The 22,082-nt window shown below is 43.8% G+C and overlaps 1 protein-coding gene across 2 annotated transcripts in view; it reads left to right on the plus strand.

The window, feature by feature from the left end:
- Positions 1-21,551, plus strand: part of SBK1 (SH3 domain binding kinase 1) — a 79,400-nt gene extending 57,849 nt beyond the window's left edge. For both annotated transcript variants that reach the window (XM_073553492.1, XM_073553493.1), the window contains exons 2-4: positions 14,584-14,786; positions 15,461-15,663; positions 16,086-21,551. In XM_073553492.1, coding sequence (XP_073409593.1) covers positions 14,584-14,786; positions 15,461-15,663; positions 16,086-16,865 — 1,186 coding nt within the window. In that variant the 3' untranslated portion in view covers positions 16,866-21,551. The remainder of the gene's footprint in view (positions 1-14,583; positions 14,787-15,460; positions 15,664-16,085) is intronic.
- Positions 21,552-22,082: the final 531 nt, after the last annotated feature.

Below are 22,082 nucleotides of genomic sequence, written 5' to 3' on the forward strand. Positions count from 1 at the left end.
CCTTACCTGGATGGTGGGGCACTACACCTTAGGAGAAGGTGCAGTACCTCTGTGGCGACTGAAGCCTCAGGGGCGCCACATTTATGTGCGAGAACAGGTTGTTGTCTGTGAAGGCTATGAAAGGAGTAGCCGCCAAGTAGTTTCTGAACGTACAAAATCTCCAAGAGAAAAAATGAGCAAAAACCCTGCTGTAACTAAACAACTAAAAAGCAAATGTGCATTTAAATAATACAGAGTTCTTAAAATAGCATAAAAGCTGTCCCACCGTCGACAAGGTGACTCTGATCGGGGCTTTCCTACACTGTCTAATATTAAAAACCTTACCATGTGTCAAAGTTGACCTCAGTGTGTGAATAAGGGCGGACAAAAGGATTAGGTCCCAACCAGTGGACACCAGTCAGGGGAAGCCTTATATGCAATTTCCAGCTCAGGAGAGGGAGGCCACGCCCCATCTTGCACAGAATGCAAAAATACAAAGAAAAAACACTAAAATTGAGCTTGGTTTGAGTTGGTACACATGTTCACATTGGCCATAAAGCATACAAAACCTACAAGAGAAAAAATGAGCAAAAACACTGCTGCAACTAAATAAGTAAAAAGCAAAAGTGCATTTAAATAATACAGAGTTCTTAGTAATGCTGTTTTTGATAAAAAAATAGCATAAAAGCCATCCCACTGTCGACAAGGTGACTCTGATCGGGGCGGTGTCCACTGGTTGGGACCCGGTCCTTTTGTCCGCCCTTATTCACACACTGAGGTCAACTTTGACACATGGTAAGGTTTTTAATATTATACAGTGTAGGACCGCCCCGATCAGTCACCATGTCAATTTGTAGGTTTTGTATGCTTTATGGCCAATGTGAACATGTGTTTATGTGCTGCATGCATACCAACTCAAACCAAGCTCAATTTTTTTTTTTATTAAGTTTCTGAACTGTCTCTCAATGCCCGTACCAATGTGAGGAACTCAAGTTTGAAGTAACTGTAGTTCCCTGGATTTCGAATAGGCAATTACCTTCTGCTTATCATCTTGGACTTGTGCAAGGACAGCACCGTGCTTTCTTGCTAGCATTGGTATAAAGGCGAAACGGACAGTTATAGTCAGGGTATGCTTGGATAGTAGCCTCTATCATTATTTTCTTCAGTTGAATGAAGGAGACATCTAGTTCCTTAGTCCAGGCAATCAATTCACTAGTTCTTGTCTGGTGTGCAGAATGACCTCTCAACAGCTATTGCAGGGGTGCAGGAATCAGGGTGAAATTTTTGATGAAGTGGCAGTAGTATCCTGCAAATCCCAAGAAACTTCTGACTTCTCAGACAGTAGTAGGGACAGGCCACTTCTGGATAGCGGCAATCTTTTCAGGATCTGGAAACAGTTTCAGCACTCACTATGTGGTCTATATACAGCACTTGACTTTCAGGCCATAGCTGGTAAGAGTCTTGAAAATATCTCAAAGGTGCTCAAGGTGTTCTTCAAATGTTCTGAAAAAGACAACCACATCATCCAGATAAATGAGGACCGTCTCAAATGGTACATTCTCAACTTCGCCTGTTGATCACTGAAATTCAACAAACAAATAGGGACTCTCGTTTCCGTACCTAGACTCCATACAACCAGAATGGACACTTCACCATTCAGCGGGATTGGTTCCACCAGGACATCATAGTTTTGACCTCCCGGTCCTATTCGTGCTTTGCACCAGATCATTGTCTCAGTACCTGCAGGTAAAAAGATAGGACGTTTACTCACCATCAGGGTCATACCGATGGTCCCATCTGGGCCAGCAATTGTTTGGTGCCTATGCAGTAGGCAGATGGCTTTCTGGATCACTTATCTATTTTTGCATGGAGCCAGAGTCAATTCATGCTTCAACACATCCAGCATCTCTTGCAGGCAGTTTTCCAAAACATTCATACCCAGGACAACAGGGGGAAGCCATCATCCTAGACGTCAACAACAGTTAGGCCCTGTCTTATTCTCACTTTTTGCTATGGCACATTTCTTGTGGTAACTACATTAATGTTATCAAAATTCCAGTTATTATCGTTATATGCAACCAAAATATCTAAGTTGTTGTTTGAATGGTCATGTGGGATTCCTTTCCCAGTTTTACAATGATATATTTTGGTATATGCTGGTTTCATTCTAGCCATTGCAAGTAGAAATCATCTTTCCTGAGAGAGCTGCGTCTTTATGCCCTTCCAATTGGTTTCCTTTCGATTGTGACTTAACCTATACATTTATATTTTTTCACTTTGGCTGACACAAATCTGTTTTTATTCTGGTATCTTAGTAAAGGTTAGGTTCCCAATAACCTTGCTGGGGATCAGCTTGTCCATTGCTGGTGATAACATTTATGGAAGGTTTAGGAACTGGCCAGTATTCCACTAGCGTTCATAGTAGGAGACTTGAATGGTGGTGACGTGCGAGCCTGTGTCAAGCAAAGCTAAGAAGGGAATTCCATCAATTTCAATAGTGATTACTGGACACTTGCAAATGTATCTAGGGGCCCATTTTGGATAGTCTGGATCTAAGTGATCTTCTCCCCAGGGTTGGTCCTCTCCCTCGGGGCGTTACAGTTTAACTGTTGGCACTCCCGTTAGGTGTGGCCACTTCTCCAGCACGTCCTGCAGATGGGCCTCCCTTGAGTGTCAAACTGATCTGTGGACAGTCTTCCTGGGTTGCCATAGCCATTGTCTCTGGAGCCATAACGCCATCGGTCTCTGTGGAACCAGGAGTCTTTAGGTTGCCGATGCTGATGCTTTAAATCCTTTAGCTCCTCACACACCACTGTCGGTCTCTTGGTGCGTTCTACAACTTGCTTGCGCAGCTCTCCTGAAGCATCACGGGCTTCAACTTGAGTATAGTTGGTAACAGTCTCTTTGAGGCCAGTTGGTGGTGCCATTTCAGGACTAGGGAAAACATTCACTTGGTTCTTAGGCTGGTGCAAGTTGGAACTTGGCTGTAACCTGCTTCTATTCCCAGGACTCTAATGGCCATCTCCTTGAATTCTAAGAATGCGCTGAGTTTCTGTAGGGACAGTATTCTCAGATGAGTCTTGATAGACTCTGTCCTTGCTCCCTTACAAACTGGTTCCTTAGGGTGATATTTGCACTCATTACTTCATGGGGGTCTATCTGACTTAGAGCGTGCAGTGCTTCTCGCAAGCTAACAGCAAAATATCTGAATGACTCATCAAGCTGCTGTTTTCTGCCCCCCAAAAAACACGGTTTTAATTCTGGGACTGTTCTCTTATCAAAGGTGGCAATCAGTCTCTCAAAGATTCGTTCAACAGTTCTTTTCTCAGTATGGGGCCAGGACTTCACCTCCCTTAGAGCTGCTCCACTCAATTGCCCAATTAATATTTCCACCTTCTGCTCTGTGGACACTGGTTAAGTCTAAACATAGCTTGCATCTTTTCTCTGAAGTCTCTTTGTTCATGGGCATTCCCTTTATAGCTTGGGAGCTACGGTGCTCCAAAACAATACAGCATAGTTAGAGGCATTGCATGGGCCGTGCTGGAAGCTCCACTACTGCTGGGTAGGTCGCACTCTTTATCCTCAGGCATGTTGTACAATCTATTATTATCTGGTGCTGATAAAGTTTCCTTAAGCTGGAGTCACACATAGCGACTTACCAGCGATACCGACACCGATATCAAGGTGTCAGGATCGCTGGTAAGTCGCTATGTGATCGCTGGTGAGCTGTCACACAGACAGCTTCACCAGCGATCAGCACAGTGATGCCGAGCGCCCGGCATCGCTTGCCATCCCTGTAAAAAATAGAATTAAAATAAAAAATATTGTTATTCTCACCTTTTTCCAGGGTTGCTGTCCCTTTAATTGCGGCTATTATCCAGTTCTCTTCTGCTGCAGGATTCACTGTTATCTCGTAGCTGTGGATAATGGAGGTACTTGCTTTGCGCAATTTTGTGTTACGAGGGGGACTGTAGTGATGTGTCGTTCGCGAACGATCCGACTCAAAGCGCCGGCTCCCTGCTGTGACCAATGGGAGCTGGCACCCTAGTGCGAGCCACTTCACTGGGCGTAAAATCCTGATTTTCGGAAGACGTAACTCTGCCCACCTGAACAAAACTCCACCCACTCAGCAATTTAATTGGCTCCTAGAAAGTGGACGTGGTTTATGTGGTAGGTGGGCGGAGATTCAGGCGCCTGAATATGTATGCAATAGGGATCCATTAAGGATACAAAAAGAGCCGGCTCTTTTTGGTGAGCGGAGTCGTGAGAGCTGGATCACCAAAAAGAGCCGGTCTGCCCATCACTAGGGGACTGTATATAAGGCGGGACTTCCTCTTCTTTGGCGCGCTGTCCGACAATTGGCTGAGGCTTGATGAAGAAGGCAGGGCTTGCTTCTGGTGCTGTGCGTGTCCTCCCTGAGGCCATTAGAACATTTACCGTTCAATAATAAAGCTCTGCAGTCACACTGGGCTGGGGCTCCTTGCGTACCTTTAATTTATTTGGATCCTGTTTGTGGACCCTAGAAACTGTAATGCACGCACTACTATGCCATAGGTCACACACCATGTGGTGTGCTGTTGTCACCACTTCATTATGGCAGGGACAAAAAAAATTGAAGAAAATAAAGTTTGTGTTAATTCACCTCTGCTTACTGGTAGTGTGATGTAATGTGGTGCACTCCAAATAGTCCAGAAAAACAGGGAGGCCTGAGGGACTGTTGATAACTTTTACTTGTTGCACGAATACACAAGTACATTCATGTTTAACATAGATTCAATTCCATTGCAGCAATCACAGTTACTTTCCAGTATAGTACTGCAGATACTCATACAGGAGCTTTGGCTGCTCCCTTACCTGCTCCTTTAGCTTTCCTAGGCAACTACACTTGTGCACAAAATGTCTCATTCTCTACCAACCCTAGGACCCAGTCATGTGTTCTAACCATGTGACTTTATGGCCATATACTGTATGCTTTGTTAACTCTTCACAAGCTCCTGATAGCAGAACATAACAAAAAGTACATCACTGTATACATATGTAAACCACTTATGTGTTATATTCTCATGTACATTATCTGCAAAAGGTAATGTTAACATTGTGCAAGCATAATGAGGTAGCTGTTAGCTGTGCTACATCTTAAAGGCACATACACTACAACTTTGGCGCATTACACATGTATGCTCTACAAAAATACTGTATATAAACATACAGTATATTGGATACAGACATATAACTGTACACTGTACATACAAACACACGTGCATTCATATATACTGTATGTGCATATATATGAATATATGTATGTGTGTATCACCAACCAATCATGAAGCATCTTTCATTTCACCAGAGCTGTTCAAAAGAAGCTGAGCTGTGATTGTTTGCTATGAGCAACAGATTTCCTTGCAACCAATCACTAAGCATCTCTCATTTCACCAGAGCTGGTTAAAAGAAGCTGAGCTGTGATTGGTTGCTATGAGCAAGTTTTACCACTTGACAACACCTCAGCAGACACTGACTGGGTGGGAGAAATCTAGCATCCCCGCGAACATAAGCTCCCAGCCATTGTCTGCCCCCTAGAAAGGAGCACAGAGCACTTTGGTTTTGACACCAGGCCTCTCTTAAAGGGATCCCCGGTATGGAAGTTAAAACCGTTCCACTCAGCTCTGTGGTTCCGATCCCAGGGTCTCTTAAAGGGATCATTGGTATGGAAGTTAGGGCAAATCCACTCTGTGCTTTGGTACTGACCCCAGGCCTTTCTTAAAGGGATCTCCAGTATGGAAGTCAGGGCAAATCCATCCAGTGCTTTGGTTCTGACCCCAGACCTCTTTTAAAGGGATCCCCGGTATGGAAGTCAGGGCAATTGCCTTCAAATGCTCTGGTACTGACCCCAGGCTCTCTTAAAGGGATCTCCTGTATGCAAGTCAGGGCAAATCCACTCAGCGCTCTGGTTCTGATCCCAGGCTCTCTTAAAGGGATCCCCGGTATGGAAGTCAGGGCAAATCCACTCTGCGCTTTGGTACTGACCCCAGGCCTCTCTTAAAGGGATCTCCGGTATGGAAGTTAGGGTAAATCCCTCAGCGCTCTGATTCTCACCCCAGGCCTCTCTTAAAGGGATACCTGGTGTGGAAGTTAGAACCGTTCCACTCAGCGCCATGGTTCTGACCCCAGGCTGACGGGATGATGTGGGATATTAGTGGTAGTAGTCCAGTGGCTCTGGCTGATGGAATGATGTGGGATATTAGGAGTAGTAGTCCGGCGGCTGTGACGGGATGATGTGGGATATTAGGGGTAGTAGTCCGGTGGCTTTGACGGGATGATGTGGGATATTAGGGGTAGTAGTCCGGTGGCTCTGGCTGACGGGATGATGTGGGATATTAGGGGTAGTTGTCTGGTGGCTCTGGCTGATGGGATGATGTGGGATATTAGGGGTAGTAGTCCGGTGGCTTTGACGGGATGATGTGGGATATTAGTAGTCTGGGGGCTCTGGCTGACGGGATGATGTGGGATATTATAGTGAATGTGGCTATGCGGAGTGGGCGGGGCTATACACTCCGCTTTATATATATAGATATAATCATTATAATTTGTTATAACTAACTGTAGTTAGTTACTATGCCCGGGTAGCGCCGGGCTCTTCAGCTAGTGTGTGTATATATATACCGTGTTTCCCCGAAAGTAGGACCCCCCCGAAAGTAAGACAGGGTGGGGGTTACGGGGGGTCCTTCAATGTAAGGCCTCCCCCGAATGTAAGGCAGGGTTGGGGGCCGCTGTGAAATGTAAGGCCCTTACCTTTGGGCCGCCGCTGTCCCCCATTGGGTCCCCAGGCTCCAGAGGTGTCCTCAGGTGCAGCTGGGCGGGTCCAGCGCTCATGGGGTTAACTCGCCGTGTTAACCCCGCAATCCGCCCAGCTCAACAGCTCATTGGCCGCCCCTGTTCCCCACGTCACCGCCGGCCCCCGGCTCGAGCACTGATTGGTCCAGCAGCTCGGGCTGTAATTGGCCGCCCCAGCCCCACATCACCGCTGTTTCCCTGCTGATTGGCACAGCGTTCCCTGCAGCACAGGCCTTCCGCACCCACAGCCGCACCGCAGAGGAAAACGTCCAGCATTTAAAAACCAAGTAGGGAAACATGTACTGTATAGGGTATGGGGCTGTGTGCAGTGGGATACGGCACTGTTATGGGGTGTGGGGCTGTGTGCAGTGGGATACGGCACTGTTATGGGGTATAACAGCATGTTAATAAATGTTAATTTATTGGTTAAAAAGAAATTGTCATTTTTTTTCGGCTAATGTGTAAGACCTCCCCCGAAAGTAAGACAGGGTGGGACTTTTTGGGGTAAAATTAATGTAAGACAGGGTCTTACTTTCGGGGAAACACGGTATATATATATATATATATATATATATATATATATAATATTATATTATTATTATTAATATTATACATTTATATAGCGCCATTTATTCCATGGCGCTTTACAGGGAAAAGGGGAAATATAGACAGGTACAATAAACATGTGCAAGACAAGGGACACACAAGTACAGAAGGAGAGAGGACCCTGCCCGCGAGGGCTCACAGTCTACAGGGATGGGTGAGGATATGACTTCACTGCACTCAAACAAGCAACACTTGCATTCAAATCAGCTCTCACCTCTGCTAAACAGGCCTTCTTTACATCCCTTGTATCTTCCTTATCCCACAACCCCAAACAGTTGTTCAATACTTTTAACTCCCTCCTCCGCCCACCACTGCCCCCTCCGACTTCCCTAAACTCTGCCGAGGACTTTGCCGCACACTTCAAAAACAAGATAGACGAAACACAGAAAGTCTTTATTGCCCAACCACCACAACCCCTTTGTATACCAGACCAATGCCCAAACCCCATAACCTCCTTATCTAACATCACTGAAGGGGAGCTTGCTCATCTTCTCTCCAAATCACACCTCACCACTTGTGCACTTGACCCTATCCCATCCCACCTCCTCCTCAACATCACCACCACTCTTATCCCATCCCTAACCCACCTCTTCAACCTATCAATAACTTCTGGTACCTTCCCTTCTGCTTTCAAACATGCCACAATCACGCCTATCCTTAAAAAGCCAACCCTCGATCCAACAGCCACATCCAGCTATCGCCCAATATCACTGCCCCCATTCGCTTCTAAATTCCTGGAGCAGCATGTCCATGCTGAACTTTCCTCCCACCTCTCATCTAACTTTCTCTTTGACAATCTACAATCTGGCTTCCGCCCCCATCATTCCAATGAGACAGCCCTGACCAAAATTACCAACGACCTACATACAGCCAAAGCTAACAGACAATACTCTATACTCCTGCTTCTAGACCTGTCCTCTGCTTTCGACACAGTTGACCACTGCCTCCTACTACAGATCCTCTCCTCCTTTGGCATCAAAGACCTCACCCTATCCTGGATCTCCTAATACCTTTCCAACCGCACATTCAGCGTCTCCCACTCCCACACTACCTCCTCATCCCACCCTCTTTGTTGGAGTCCCCCATGGCTCTGTTCTAGGACCCCTACTATTCTCAATCTACACACTTGGCCTGGGGCAACTCATAAAGTCCCACGGATTCCAGTACCACCTTTATGCTGATGATACTCAGATCTACCTCTCTGGCCCAGACATCACCTCTCTGCTCTCCAGAATCCCAGAGTGTCTATCAGCCATATCCTCCTTCTTCTCCTCTCGCTTCCTCAAACTCAATGTGGACAAATCTGAACTGATCATCTTTCCCCCATCTCACAGATCTTCCTTACCCAACCTTTCTATAACAATTGACAACATCACGCTTTCCCCCGTACCAGAGGTCCGCTGCCTCGGAGTAACCCTTGACTCTGCCCTGTCCTTCAAACCACACATCCAAGCTCTCTCCACCTCCTGTCGCCTCCAGCTCAAAAATATTTCCAGAATCCGTCCCTTCCTCAACCCTCAATCTACTAAAATGCTTGTGCATGCCCTCATCATCTCCCGCCTCGACTATTGCAACATCCTTTTCTGTGGCCTCCCTGCTAACAACCTTGCACCTCTCCAGTCCATCCTCAACTCTGCCGCCCGACTAACTCATCTCTCTCCTCGCTACTCCTCCGCTTCTTCCCTCAGCAAATCTCTTCACTGGCTCCCATTCCCTCAGCGTATCCAATTCAAATTACTAATACTGACCTACAAGGCCATCTACAACCTGTCTCCTCCATACATCTCTGAACTAATCTCCCAATACCTTCCCTCATGTAATCTCCTGTCCTCCCAAGACCTCCTTCTCTCCTCCACACTTATTCGCTCCTCACCCAACCGCCTCCAAGACTTCTCCCGAATAGCCCCCATCCTATGGAATTCCCTGAGCCCAACACGTCCGGCTGTCAACCACACTCGGATCCTTCAGATGGAACCTGAAAACCCATCTCTTCAGGAAAGCCTACAGCCTGCAATGATCCCCGCTGCCTCCTCACCACTACTGGAGCTACCGCCTCACCATCACTGGAGCTGCTGCAACCCCCCAACCTACTGTCTCCTTCCCCACCATCCTGTAGCATGTAAGCCTGAAAGGCCAGGGTCCTCTCCCCTCTATATCAGTCTGTGATTGTTAGTTTGTTTACTGTAAGTGATCTCTGTAATTTGTATGTAACCCATTCTCATGTACAGCACCATGGAACCAATGGTGCTTTATAAATAAATAATAATAATAATAATAATACACTAGACCGAGGATCATTGCAGGCTGTAGGCTTGTCGGAACAGGTGGGTCTTCAGGTCCTTCTTGAAGGTTTCCGTTGTTGGTGAGAGTCTGATGTGTTGCGGCAGAGAGTTCCAGAGTATGGGGGAAGCATGGGAGAAGTCTTGCATGCGGTTGTGGGAAGAAAAGATGAGGGGGGAGTAGAGAAGGAGATCTTGCGAGGATCGAAGGTTGCGTGCGGGTAGGTAGCGGGAAACCATGTTACAGAAGTGTGGAGGAGACAGGTTGTTGATGGCTTTGTATGTCATGGTTAGGGTTTTGAACCGGAGCCTCTGGACAATAGGAAGCCAGTGAAGGGCCTAGCATGGGGGGGGGGAGGCAGGGGAATAGCGAGGAGACAGGTGGATTAGTCGGGCAGCAGAGTGTAGGATAGACTGGAGTGGTGCCAGAGTGCTGGAGGGGAGGCCAGAGAGTAGGAAGTTGCAGTAGTCGAGGCAAGATGATAAGGGCGTGCACTAGTGTTTTTTGTGGTTTCATGGTTGAGGAATGCGCGGATCCGGGAAATATTTTTGAGTTTGAGTCGGCAGGAGGAGGCAAGGGCTTGGATATGTGGTTTGAAAGAGAGGGCAGAGTCGAGGATCACCCCAAGGCACTGAGCGTGCGGGACTGGGGAAAGAGAGCAGCCATTGACATTGATAGATAGGTCTAGTGGAGGGGTAGAGTGAGATGGGGGAAAGATGATGAATTCTGTTTTGTCCATGGTCAGCTTGAGAAAGCAGCAGAAAAGAAGGCTGAGATAGTAGACAGACATTGTGGGATTTTGGTCAGTAAGGGGGTGAGATCAGGTCCAGATAGGTAGATCTACGTGTCATCGGCGTAGAGGTGGTAATGCAAGCCGTGGGATTCTATGAGCTGTCCCAGGCTGAAGGTATAGATGGAGAATAGTAGGGGTCCTAGGACAGAGCCTTGGGGAACACCGACAGACAGGGGGCAAGGTGAGGAGATGGTGTGGGAGAGGGAGACACTAAATGTTCGGCCTGTTAAGTATGATGAGATCGAGGATAGGGTCAAGTGCTGGAGGGGAGGCCAGAGAGTAGGAGGTTGCAGTAGTCGAGGCGGGAGATGAAAAGGGCTTGCACTAGTGTTTTTGTGGTTTCATGGTTGAGGAATGCGCGGATCCTGGAAATATTTTTGAGTTTGAGGCGGCAGGAGGAGGCAAGGGCTTGGATATGTGGTTTGAAAGAGAGGGCAGAGTCGAGGAGCACCCCAAGGCACCGAGCGTGCAGGACTGGGGAGTGAGAGCAGCCATTGATAGATAGGTCTAGTGGAGGGGTAGAGTGAGATGGGGGAAAGATGATGAATTCTGTTTTGTCCATGGTCAGCTTGAGAAAGCAGCAGAAAAGAAGGCTGAAATAGCAGACAGACATTGTGGGAGTTTGGTCAGTAAGGAGGTGAGGTCAGGTCCAGATAGGTAGATCTGCGTGTCATCGGCGTAGAGGTGGTACTGCAAGCCGTGGGATTCTATGAGCTGTCCCAGGCTGAAGGTGTCGCTGGAGAAGAGTAGGGGTCCGAGGACTGAGCCTTGAGGAACACCGACAGGGGGCGAGGTGAGGAGGTGGTGTGGGAGAGGGAGACACTAAATGTTCGGTCTGTTAGGTATGATGAGATCCAGGATAGGGCCAAGTCTGTGATGCCAAGAGATGAGAGAATCTGCAGCAGGAGGGAATGGTCCACGGTGTCGAAGGCAGAAGACAGGTCCAGGAGAAGGAGGACAGAGTAGTGTCGCTTGCTCTTGGTGGTTAGTAGGTCGTTAGTGACTTTAGTTAGGGCAGTTTCGGTTGAGTGATGCGGTCGGAAACCAGATTGTAACCGGTCAAAGAGGGAACAGGAGGAGAGGTGGGAGGACAGTTCAAGATATACATGCTGTTCCAGCAGTTTTGAGGTATATATATATATATATATATATATATATATATATATATATATAAATAAACAAAAAGGAAATCCAGCAAGGACTCAGCAAACCAGGATTGGAGTAAAATAATACTTTTCTTTATTTCTTCAAAAAGGCTAAAAAGACGACCCACAAGGATCAGGAACCAGAGTGCATGGCAGAAATAAACGCAAATGGGACTACGCGTTTCGGCGACCTAATCCGCCTTCTTCACGGTCCAAACTGGTTTAGGTTTAGGTCGCCGAAACGCGTAGTTCCATTTGCGTTTATTTCTGCCACGCACTCTGGTTCCTGATTCTTGTGGGTCGTCTTTTTAACCTTTGAAGAAATAAAGAAAAGTATTATTTTACTCCAATCCTGGTTTGCTGAATCCTTGCTGGATTTCCTTTTTGTTCTCCTATTGAAGGATTTACTCCTAATCCAGTCCGTGCAGGAACTTGATCACCAGGTGGGAAAGACCCATGAGTCTCATTGCTGCAGCTGGACACTGACATACATACTCATATATATATATACACTGTATATACATAGACAGCTATTGTACATGTATGCAGTACACATATACAGTGTATAAATATATACTGCATACACACATACTCTGTACAATATACAAACACATACACACATTCATATTGTACACACATATACATATGTACTGTACACACATACATATACACTTTCATATATACAGCATACACATATATATATGTACTGTCCACACATACATACACACAGTACATGTACACATATACTGTACACATATACAGAAGTACTGTACATACATAGTCATACTGTATACACATGTACTGTACACACATACATAGTCATATAGAATGTACACATATACAGTACATATGTACTGTAAACACATACACACAGTAATATATGCTGTATACACATACATACAGTCAAATATACTGTATACACATATACATACACATTCATATATACTGTACATACACACATATTATATATAAATATACCAGTACATATTTCCCATACAGGGATGTATACTGTACACATATATACAGTATATAAATGTAGATGTCAGAATTTTGTGATTATAATAATCACAAGTAATACAAAATCTATTGAAAGGGATAATAATTTTCTTCAGTATGAGAATTTCTAATGGAAGCAATGAACAGAATATATATATATATATATATATATATATATATATATATATATAATTTCCCAGCAGTATTATATGCTCAGGAATATGACTCCGACCCGATCAATATTAGGTAATAGGTTCAGCTCACAAAATGGCCGCCTCCTGTATGTGCATGTGGCAGATTGGAGCTTACACTAAATGCACCGCTGTTCTGGTGTGAATTGGATATTCTATATAGGCTTCATCAATAACTTAGTGTTTCTGTGCCAGTGACATCAGACATGACTGATAAAAAGACTGAGTGTACTCAGAGACAGAACATCGATGGGACACAGGGGACTCATTATATATTAACTATATGACAGGAATATTGACAGGACTCCAAGTTTATACGCTCACCTCCTTCCGCCTGGACTTTAAATCCTTTCTATTCTCTAGTCTTCCTTTCTAACACCATTAAAAATACACATACAGCCTCCAGAAAGATGGACAGCCATTTTGTAGATTTCCTCATCCCATAAGATTGCTGTTAATCGATGAGGAACAAATATATTGACCATCTCGGAAGAAATTTTCAATTATCGTCATCATGTAAACTAAAGGCAATTCCTGTAAGAGCAAATTTTTCATATGATTTGTGAAAGTCAGGGACAGAAGACAATCGACCTACTTAAAATTTTGGCAAAATTTGTGTGTGTTTAATCCATAGGATGCAAAATTGTAATATTTATTACCTCAGATCCTTTGTGAAACCCTTTATTTGTGTATAATAAACGCCACAATGCCAACTTTATCAATTCATCATATGGTAGAAGGACATGATGGGCTTCTAGGGGACTTGGCACAAGGACTTCTTCCATATAATCTTGTATCATGTGGACTGTCTACCGTTCAGTAAATTGCATATTGCCAGTCCATGTATTCAGTCCCTTCCCATGTAAGACAAAGGAGGCTAAAATATGGATCTGTCTCCATTAGGTTTCCAATGCTTTAATTGGGAGAAATTCAGTTGGCAAATCTACCAATTGGCACAAACCACAATCTTGGTCATCCCTGTTTGCGGCAAAAATGCTGCCAATAATATAAAAAAAGAAAAAGGGAAATACGGTATATTTTATTATCTTCCTCACAAACAAGAATTTGAGTATTTCATCTGTTTCAAACCTGGCTTATTATAATTTAGGTACTTGATTGATCTTACGGGGTTTCCATCCAGGTGAAATGTTTATTAGGCCATTGACTGACTATGAACCTTGATGTCTTCACCAGCTGCGAATCTCCTTGCCTGAGCTCACTAGACATAAAAGATGCTGTAAAGTTTAGGTCGGGGGACTCTCACCTGGTCCACACATTGCAATCCGTGAACATCAGAAATTGGCCTCAGGGGTACAGTTGGGCAAACTTGGGCTTCTCGAAAGTCAATTGAGGTCCTTTAAGAAAAAAAATGGGTATAGTTTACATAGACTGATACACTCAGCCAGTACATGCTGGGAGATGTAGTTTCAGAATAGCCAGAGAATATCAGGTTGGAGACCATTTATCTAAAAGAGTTGCCCTATAGGATGTCCCTCACATGACTGACCCAGGTCACCTAATATTTAGTGTTTTTTTCCTACAGTGTAACAGTGTAAAATTTTGGTAAAATTTGTGTGTGGTGGATCAATATGATGCGAAATTGGCATTTTTATTGACTATCAATTTTTGTGAAACTCCTAATTTGTGTATAATATATGCTACACTTCCATATTGATATACAATTATTTTGTATATTAGTTCCATACAGTTGGTCAACCTCTGTATGTTCTGGTTCTAACTTAGTATTTTTTTTTTCTCGTAGTGTGAGCATGAGTGCTGGGTCGGTGGATCAAGAACCGTCCCAGAAGCTAGGCTGCTGTGGTGTACCTGTGATCACGGAAGACATGCAGGCGTTAGCAATCCGCAGCCTGTCCGGAAGCGAAGTGCAGAAGCACTATGAATTGATTCGAGAACTGGGGAAGGGGACATATGGCAGGGTGGAGCTGGTGTCCCATAAGAGCACAGGTAAGACCAGGAAATGTAAGAGGTCATACACCCTTACTTTGCATGATATCCAAGTTTTCCCTGTAAAGGTAGAGGGAAAGGGGACTTGTTAAAATTCCACTTTAGTTGCTTCTTTCTGGTGTCCAGATGGTTAGTTTATTCTCAATCCCTTATATAGAAGAGTATGACATCTTATTCTGCCAAGACAGCAGATGTGCATGTTCAAGGTTTTGCTATATTGTCACATGGTCCGAAGCAGGGCGTGCAGAGGCCCTAGAGGTCCCAAAGGCCTCTCTGTTCCAGACCGGAGACAAATGGTTATATATTTCAATGCAGGATATGTTCTTATAAGGGAAGCTTAAAAAGCAAATGTCCTGGATGTATTTCGCTTAATGGACCAAACAGTCCTTGTGCTTGTAATGTAACCAAGAGCTTAATAATGGTAGGTAGAGACAGGTTTGCTTATAAGGGGCCAGTGTAGACTTCCAAGACCAGATCACGGTTGGTGGAGACCCCCGGAGGTTCCCACTCCATAAACAGTGTCCTATAGGACATGGCTAACTTTACCTAGCCATTCAAATTAGATCTAATCTTTGAAATATTCCACCCAAAACATCAGGGTCTGAAATACCCCGACATCCACAGATATAAAGTAGACGCTCTGATACATTTAAGACCCATGTTCTCCATTTTAGGCAACAAGATGGCTCTGAAATTTGTGAACAAGAACAAGACGAAACTGAAGAGTTTCCTACGGGAGTTCAGTGTAACCAGCGCACTATCCTGCAGTCCGTTTATTATCCGAGCATTTCATGTGCTGTTCCAGACAGAGGACTGCTACGTCTTTGCTCAAGAATATGCACCAGCTGGAGACCTCTTTGATATTATTCCACCACAGGTGAGATGAATTTCCTACTTGGTGAGTCTCGATCCATGAGTACCTTTAGAAGGACATTTCTGAATAATAGGCTGTGCATACCTGAATTGTACTTGAATACGTTCACGGTTCGTGAGTCATGGGTTCATGAGTCATTCGGCATAATAGAGTGTGATGACTTGTCCTTTGTCTATTTATTGAGCTTCTTAGCTCTTTGTGCTATTCTTTAACCTGTATTTGTCTTGATATTGGGCTGTTACTTTATATTTTGGTTCTGTTTTGATCCTTTGGGTTAAATATTGGTCCACTGCTTTATGGAGAAGACACCTTCATATGTTCAGGCTATTTATATAATTTAGTATATGTTAGGCTCTAGATTTTTGGTTTCATGTGGTTTATTGCTATTATTCCTAGTAGCTATCATTTTTTCTACTTTTTTCTAGGTGGGTCTCCCGGAAGATATGGTAAAACGATGTGTTCAACAACTGGGACTAGCTCTGGATTTTATGCACAGCAAAAGCCTAGTTCATCGTGACATTAAGCCAGAAAATGTCCTTCTTTTCGATCGGGAGTGTCGGCGAGTTAAGCTAGCAGACTTTGGCATGACCCGTAAAGTGGGCTGCCGTGTTAAAAGAGTGAGTGGCACAATCCCATATACAGCCCCGGAAGTATGTCAGGCGGGACGGTCCGAAGGCTTTCCAGTAGAGACAAGCTTGGATGTCTGGGCTTTTGGGGTACTTATCTTCTGTGTGCTCACTGGCAACTTTCCTTGGGAGTCAGCATCACCAGGAGATGCCTTCTTTGAGGAGTTTGTACACTGGCAGAAGGGTCGTCTACCTGGTCTTCCTTCTCAGTGGCGCCGCTTCTCGGACAATGCTCTACGAATGTTCCAACGCCTTCTTTCCTTAGAGTCAGAAAAGAGGAGCCCAGTCAAGGAGGTCTTCTTCTACATCAAGTACGACTTACTATCGGAAGCTCGACGTAGACCTTCTTACCGCTCTCGCAAGCAAACAGGAGAAAAGCTACCACCCGTGCCCCAACGTCATGAGAATCCCACTCCTCTCAAGAGGACAATACTTACCGAGGGAGGTTCCTCACCTCGTGTTCCTCACTCTCTGCCAGATCCTAGCCAGCCACCTTCTGGCTCTGGCAGGACAGATGGGCGTCAGGACAAGAATAAAACTCAAATGCTACTGGCAACTGCCATTGAGATTTGTGTGTAACATGGACGGACCACCCAGTTGGATTCTACTCCATTGGGAACTGATGTCATTCTCTCCAATAACGGTCACCTCCTGGTTTAAGAAGTAAAGCAGGGTAGACCTCTTAGCATTTTTTTGATCATGAGCCTACAAGCAAAAAAAAAATAAAGAATAAAAAAGCGTGAGAACACTCATTGAAAGGAAGGATGGACATTTCTGGATAATTTCCACGTCTGATGGGATAAATAAGCCTTTTGATCAAGGATTGTTAGGGTTGGTGACTAATTGCTGCTTCTGCTTTGGTGTGAAGGACTTATATGTAAGACTGATATAAGACAGTTAGTGTTCACACAAGCGTCTCCTGTCATACTCTACAACCAAACCCTACCCTTCCCCCCCACAAAAAAAAGATGAAACAGCACAGGCAGGACGAGTGCAATCTTCTTACATACCCAGAAGTCCAGTTTCTTTATACGCCTGACTGACTGATACTATCCTACATTGTTCCATATGACAAAAAATACACCACGGCCTAATAAAATTGGTAAGGAGGTAACTATGGAAATCTGTAACCTTAGCAACCAGTTTAGCCTTTTTGTTGTTGTTTTTTTTTCTTTTGTAAACAATATGGTTGCTATCAGTTACAGCTGTCTATTAATGGTTGCCTTAGCACCACCTTTATGGCTGATCAACCCACCAAACTAATAAGGGCTTACATTATAACTCATCCTGAGGCTTAATGGCTGCCGTACCAGGGTAATCACTTAAAGAATAAAAACTCCTTACTCCACATTTTACATTTTCTTCTAGCATATCGTACTTTGTTTTAATCTTGGTGTTTTTATTTTTTGTTTTTTTTTTAATTTTTTTAACCGGACGCCATTGTAATTGTGAGCAACCATATTTCTGCCATATTGCTATTAATGGTCCTTGTAGCCGATGGATGTCCAGAAGAGCCACAAACGTGTTTGGTCTATTATTATTGGCCATCGTAGAGCCAGTCTCATATAGCTAATTGTGAAAGTGGCACTTATCAGCTCCGGCAGTTTCCATGGAAACGTGGAACCTGTCATAACCTTTTGGAGAACTATAGAATGTTCCTCTCGGAATTTGTGGAAGGTGTTTATTTAATTCAGGTCTATCAATCGTTAACACCTCATTTCTTTATGAAGTCATTTTTGGCATCATCAGATATTTTTGTTAACACCTATAAAATCACCCGATCATCTATGACTGATGACATCTCCCTTCCCCCCACTCGGTAACGATGCACTGGAGTCTGCCCGTCCCGCTCATCACCTACCAGAAGACTTGCTGAATGCACATATAGCAATACATTGCCTTGACAGTTATTCTGCCGCAGAGGGTCATCGAGGGAGGACATTTTCTCCTGATCCCCCCTCCAAAAAAAAACAAAAACTGCCTATGCAGAATACATGTAGCAGATGTTTTACTGTTTAGTCATTTTCTTGTCTTTTGTTGGGTATATACCATACATCGTCTGGAAAGGCTGGTACTATAACACGGTTTATCTAATGACATTCGACATCTACAAAAAAAGAGACAAATGTCGGCGTCCATTTTGTGTGTGAAGATAACAGTTGATTCTAGGACCTACACCATTATCAAATTGGCCAACAAAATGGCGTCCCACTATTGGGATCCCATATCCATCACAAGTGATATTCCATCTAAAACGGGCGCCATATTGAGTGTACCGTATTCTATCATTCCGTTACGGAAGTTGCAAAAATGGAGATCGAGTATGATAAGTTCAACCTCTTACATGATCCCCTTTGGGTATCAAGATGTGGCCATTAAGAAGAGAACCATGACTTTAATGTAAACTGAACTAATGGGTCCTACATGTATGTGTTTCATCCATCTTTAGATCATGTGACAAGTAAACTTCCCTGCTCGTGTCATGAAATGGCGGCCATATTCGCCAAGTGCTCCCTCACTATCTACAACAATGGTTTCCAAGCCTCTTCTGTCTCTCCGAGGACTTGGCCACAGTCAATACAAATCATATCAAGGGCTACAGCTAAAACAGCGGAAATGCTAACCTAAAACCAGTGGCCGTTAACAAAAAAAAAAAAAAATCATCATATTAACACAAAATGGCTGCCATCGGAGCTAGCTCCTTCTCTCAAGACATCGGCGTTCTCGAGAAAGATAATCATTTTTTGGTGTCTATAAAACTGTCGAATACGCGTTTCCGTCTTTGGAAACAAGCAGTCAGAGCACAATAATGGGCCCCCGTGTATCAGGTAAAACAAAAAGAAATGGCCTTGTTTTCGCCCATAGCAACCAATCACAACTCTGCTTTCATTTACGTTAAAGAGTAATAAAACTGTATTGTTTGACCAGAACGACCAATCAGAGCCTACGTGTCATTTTTCCAGTACAGTTTCTAAAATGAAAGCTGAATTCTGATTGGTTGCTATGAGAAATCTATTTTCTTTAGTCTTGGCAACCTTGTAAAATTAGGAAATTATATATGAGCTCTAATTGGTTGCTATGGGCAACAAACAAGACTTTTTTCCCCCCTCTAAATACAGTTTTGATACGAGGCCCCAATCCTTCTTTTTCGTCTCTCCCCAGGATTAGGGCCTAGATATGTCACACACTTTTTTTCCCAAGTCCCCCCCCTTAAGTGAGACCCTGTATATTCCTCCGACGACTTAAGTAGCATATTTCCCTATTTGCCTTAGACGTCTTCAATGTTCACAATATTAGTGCAATAATGTAGATAAGGTGATAATTGATGAACTTTTTACCTTGCGTGTAGGGTATTTCTGATTCAAGGCTAGGGCTAGCTTAGTAAAGTTACCTCAGTTTAGCTGACCTGATACAATATATATATAGATACCGTATATAGATCTGTTTAGATGTAGAAAAGCATATTCCTATATGTGGACTTTTTGTTTAATGTGACTATAACGCCTTTTGTTCCACGTGCCTCTACTACTCTCTAAGCCTATGTCTAAGCAATTCATTGTCAGGGGCGCCTACAAAACAATCTTAAAACCCATTAAATGGGCATTTTGGTTTAAAAAAGGCTAAAACCCCTACAAAAAAAAACATTAAAAGTTAAAGGAGTTCTTCCCTACTTGTTGAAAAGGTCCTTCGATTATCACAAAGTCTGTGAGACCCCCTCTTAATCTGCGATGAAACTAGATACCAAAGCTAGGTTCACCCGAAGGTTTTTGAGGAGGAGGTGCCCCAAATTCCATATCCAAAACCACTTCAAATGCGGATTTTGAAGCAGATCCCATTCAAAATCCTCATAGAAAAAACCTTACGTGTGAACATACCCTAAGGATATGGGCCATCAGATTATTTTTTTCGCCAAAATCTTCTTCAAAAACGCTATGGGAAATCCAAAATAGGATGTGTTCACTGTCTTGAAATTTCTGGTCCTAAAAAAATCAGCAAAAGACTCAATGTGAACACACCCTTTACTGTTCTTTTGAACTATTTTTTTTTCAGCAGAGATTTCGAAAAATGCACATCAGATGTTGAAGAAAAACTTTCCAAACTAAGCACTCTGTAATCGAACATTTCAGTAAAAAAAAAAATCTTCTAAAATTTTCATAAATACTTCAGAAAAAGAAAAACTCCCTAAAAAGGAGCGCTTCCTAAAGTGGTTTCTGCTGGAAAAACTTGTTTTTGAACGCCTCCAAAACCCTTGTGTGAACCCATATGGTTGGCCAGAGACTCAGTTGAGGCTTACGTCCAAACCTCCGCAAAACGGGATTCGGGTGTATGCGCCAACGGGGTCATTTACTAACTAGACTGATACAGACGGAGACAAAGTAGGCTTTGCCGTGCATCATTTTCGACCATCGGAGGTGGGCAGCAAGACGTAGCCAACGTCGGCCATGCATATAACTTCTTTTCTGACAGCTCGTGACATGTGCTAGAATTGTTTCGCCAGATTTGGCCTTTTCAGTGGCGTTTCAATAGAAGCTGAAGTGCTGTGCAAAAACACCACTTTAGATGCATGACCCTACGTGTGTCTTCTTAGGAAACCCTCCACGCACTGTCCTCCGGGTCTTTAATTTATCTCTCTATCCTCTCTCTTAAGAAAACTTAATAATACAGTAGAATGCATTATAAATAAGATACTTAACTTGTTCCCTGGGGAACGTAGTCATTAAAGTGTAACCGCACGTCCACTAACAGTTAGTAATGGCCTCACCGTTTTACTGAGCGAGGACGGATATTTTATTCAGCATTTCCTATTACCGTATAATTAGATCCACTAACAGGATTGTGTATATGTCCAAATAAAATAGGTGCGCGGCAAAATGTGACACACAAAGCGCGGTACGTGCAACAAAGAAAAAATTTGGCCAAATTTGCTTTTTTTTAAAATTTCTTCGGATGGGGCAAAGAGAGGTCGCCGAGGACCGTGAAACATAACGTGTCTTCTTTTGTTGATTTGTGAAGTCTGTCCTTGTGTTGAAGGTGTCTTTCTGTATTCCTGCGCTGCAAATGAGGGAGGAGCAATTAGCAAATGAACGATCTAAGTAAATCATGCCCTCAGAAATGTATTCATTGTACTGAAATCCTCCCTGCGGACTCTGTAAATCATACGTGCCGTGCCGGCGGTGCAGAGGAAACTTTATAAAATGTGTGTGTATTTTTATTTTTTATTCTTTTCCTGGTAGACAATAAATTAAAATACTGAAAATAATAAAATTGGAGGTTTTGTGTCATTTACAATGGAGATAAACTATCGGGACCTTGGAGAGAAGAACCAAGCCCTGATGGGTCCCATCTTCCTTCTTGCTGGGTGGCAAGAATCGATATAGGATTTATCTCCAGAAGAATGGCATTGGTTAACAGGAGGTTAGAGCCCCCCATACACTTTAGATAGTTGTTGGCAAAACAATTGCTCAGCTGATGGTTTGGCCAGCAGCTTTCTCGCCTGACTCTCCAATGCACAGGAACGTTCTTCAAGACATCTCTGATGGCGGCTCATCTCCACTATGCCAGATTCTTATCTACATGGCCATGATCTGACAGGGGAGCATCTGGAGTCCCCAGAAATATTGGACTGTCAGCTAAGGAATCAAGGTTCAAGTAAATTGCACATAGGATCTTCTGTTCCGTATAGTAAATATTGGAACCAAAATAGGGGGCTTAATTAGATCTTTGGTGTGGAACCCCTTATCTAATAATGATTCCATACATGACTGTTTCTGCATACCCACCTTCAGTGGTCAGAGT

This window comes from Dendrobates tinctorius, unplaced genomic scaffold (assembly GCF_039654945.1).
Source record: "Dendrobates tinctorius isolate UK_male_01 unplaced genomic scaffold, ASM3965494v1 ptg000202l, whole genome shotgun sequence".
NCBI classification, from domain to species: Eukaryota; Metazoa; Chordata; class Amphibia; order Anura; family Dendrobatidae; genus Dendrobates; species Dendrobates tinctorius.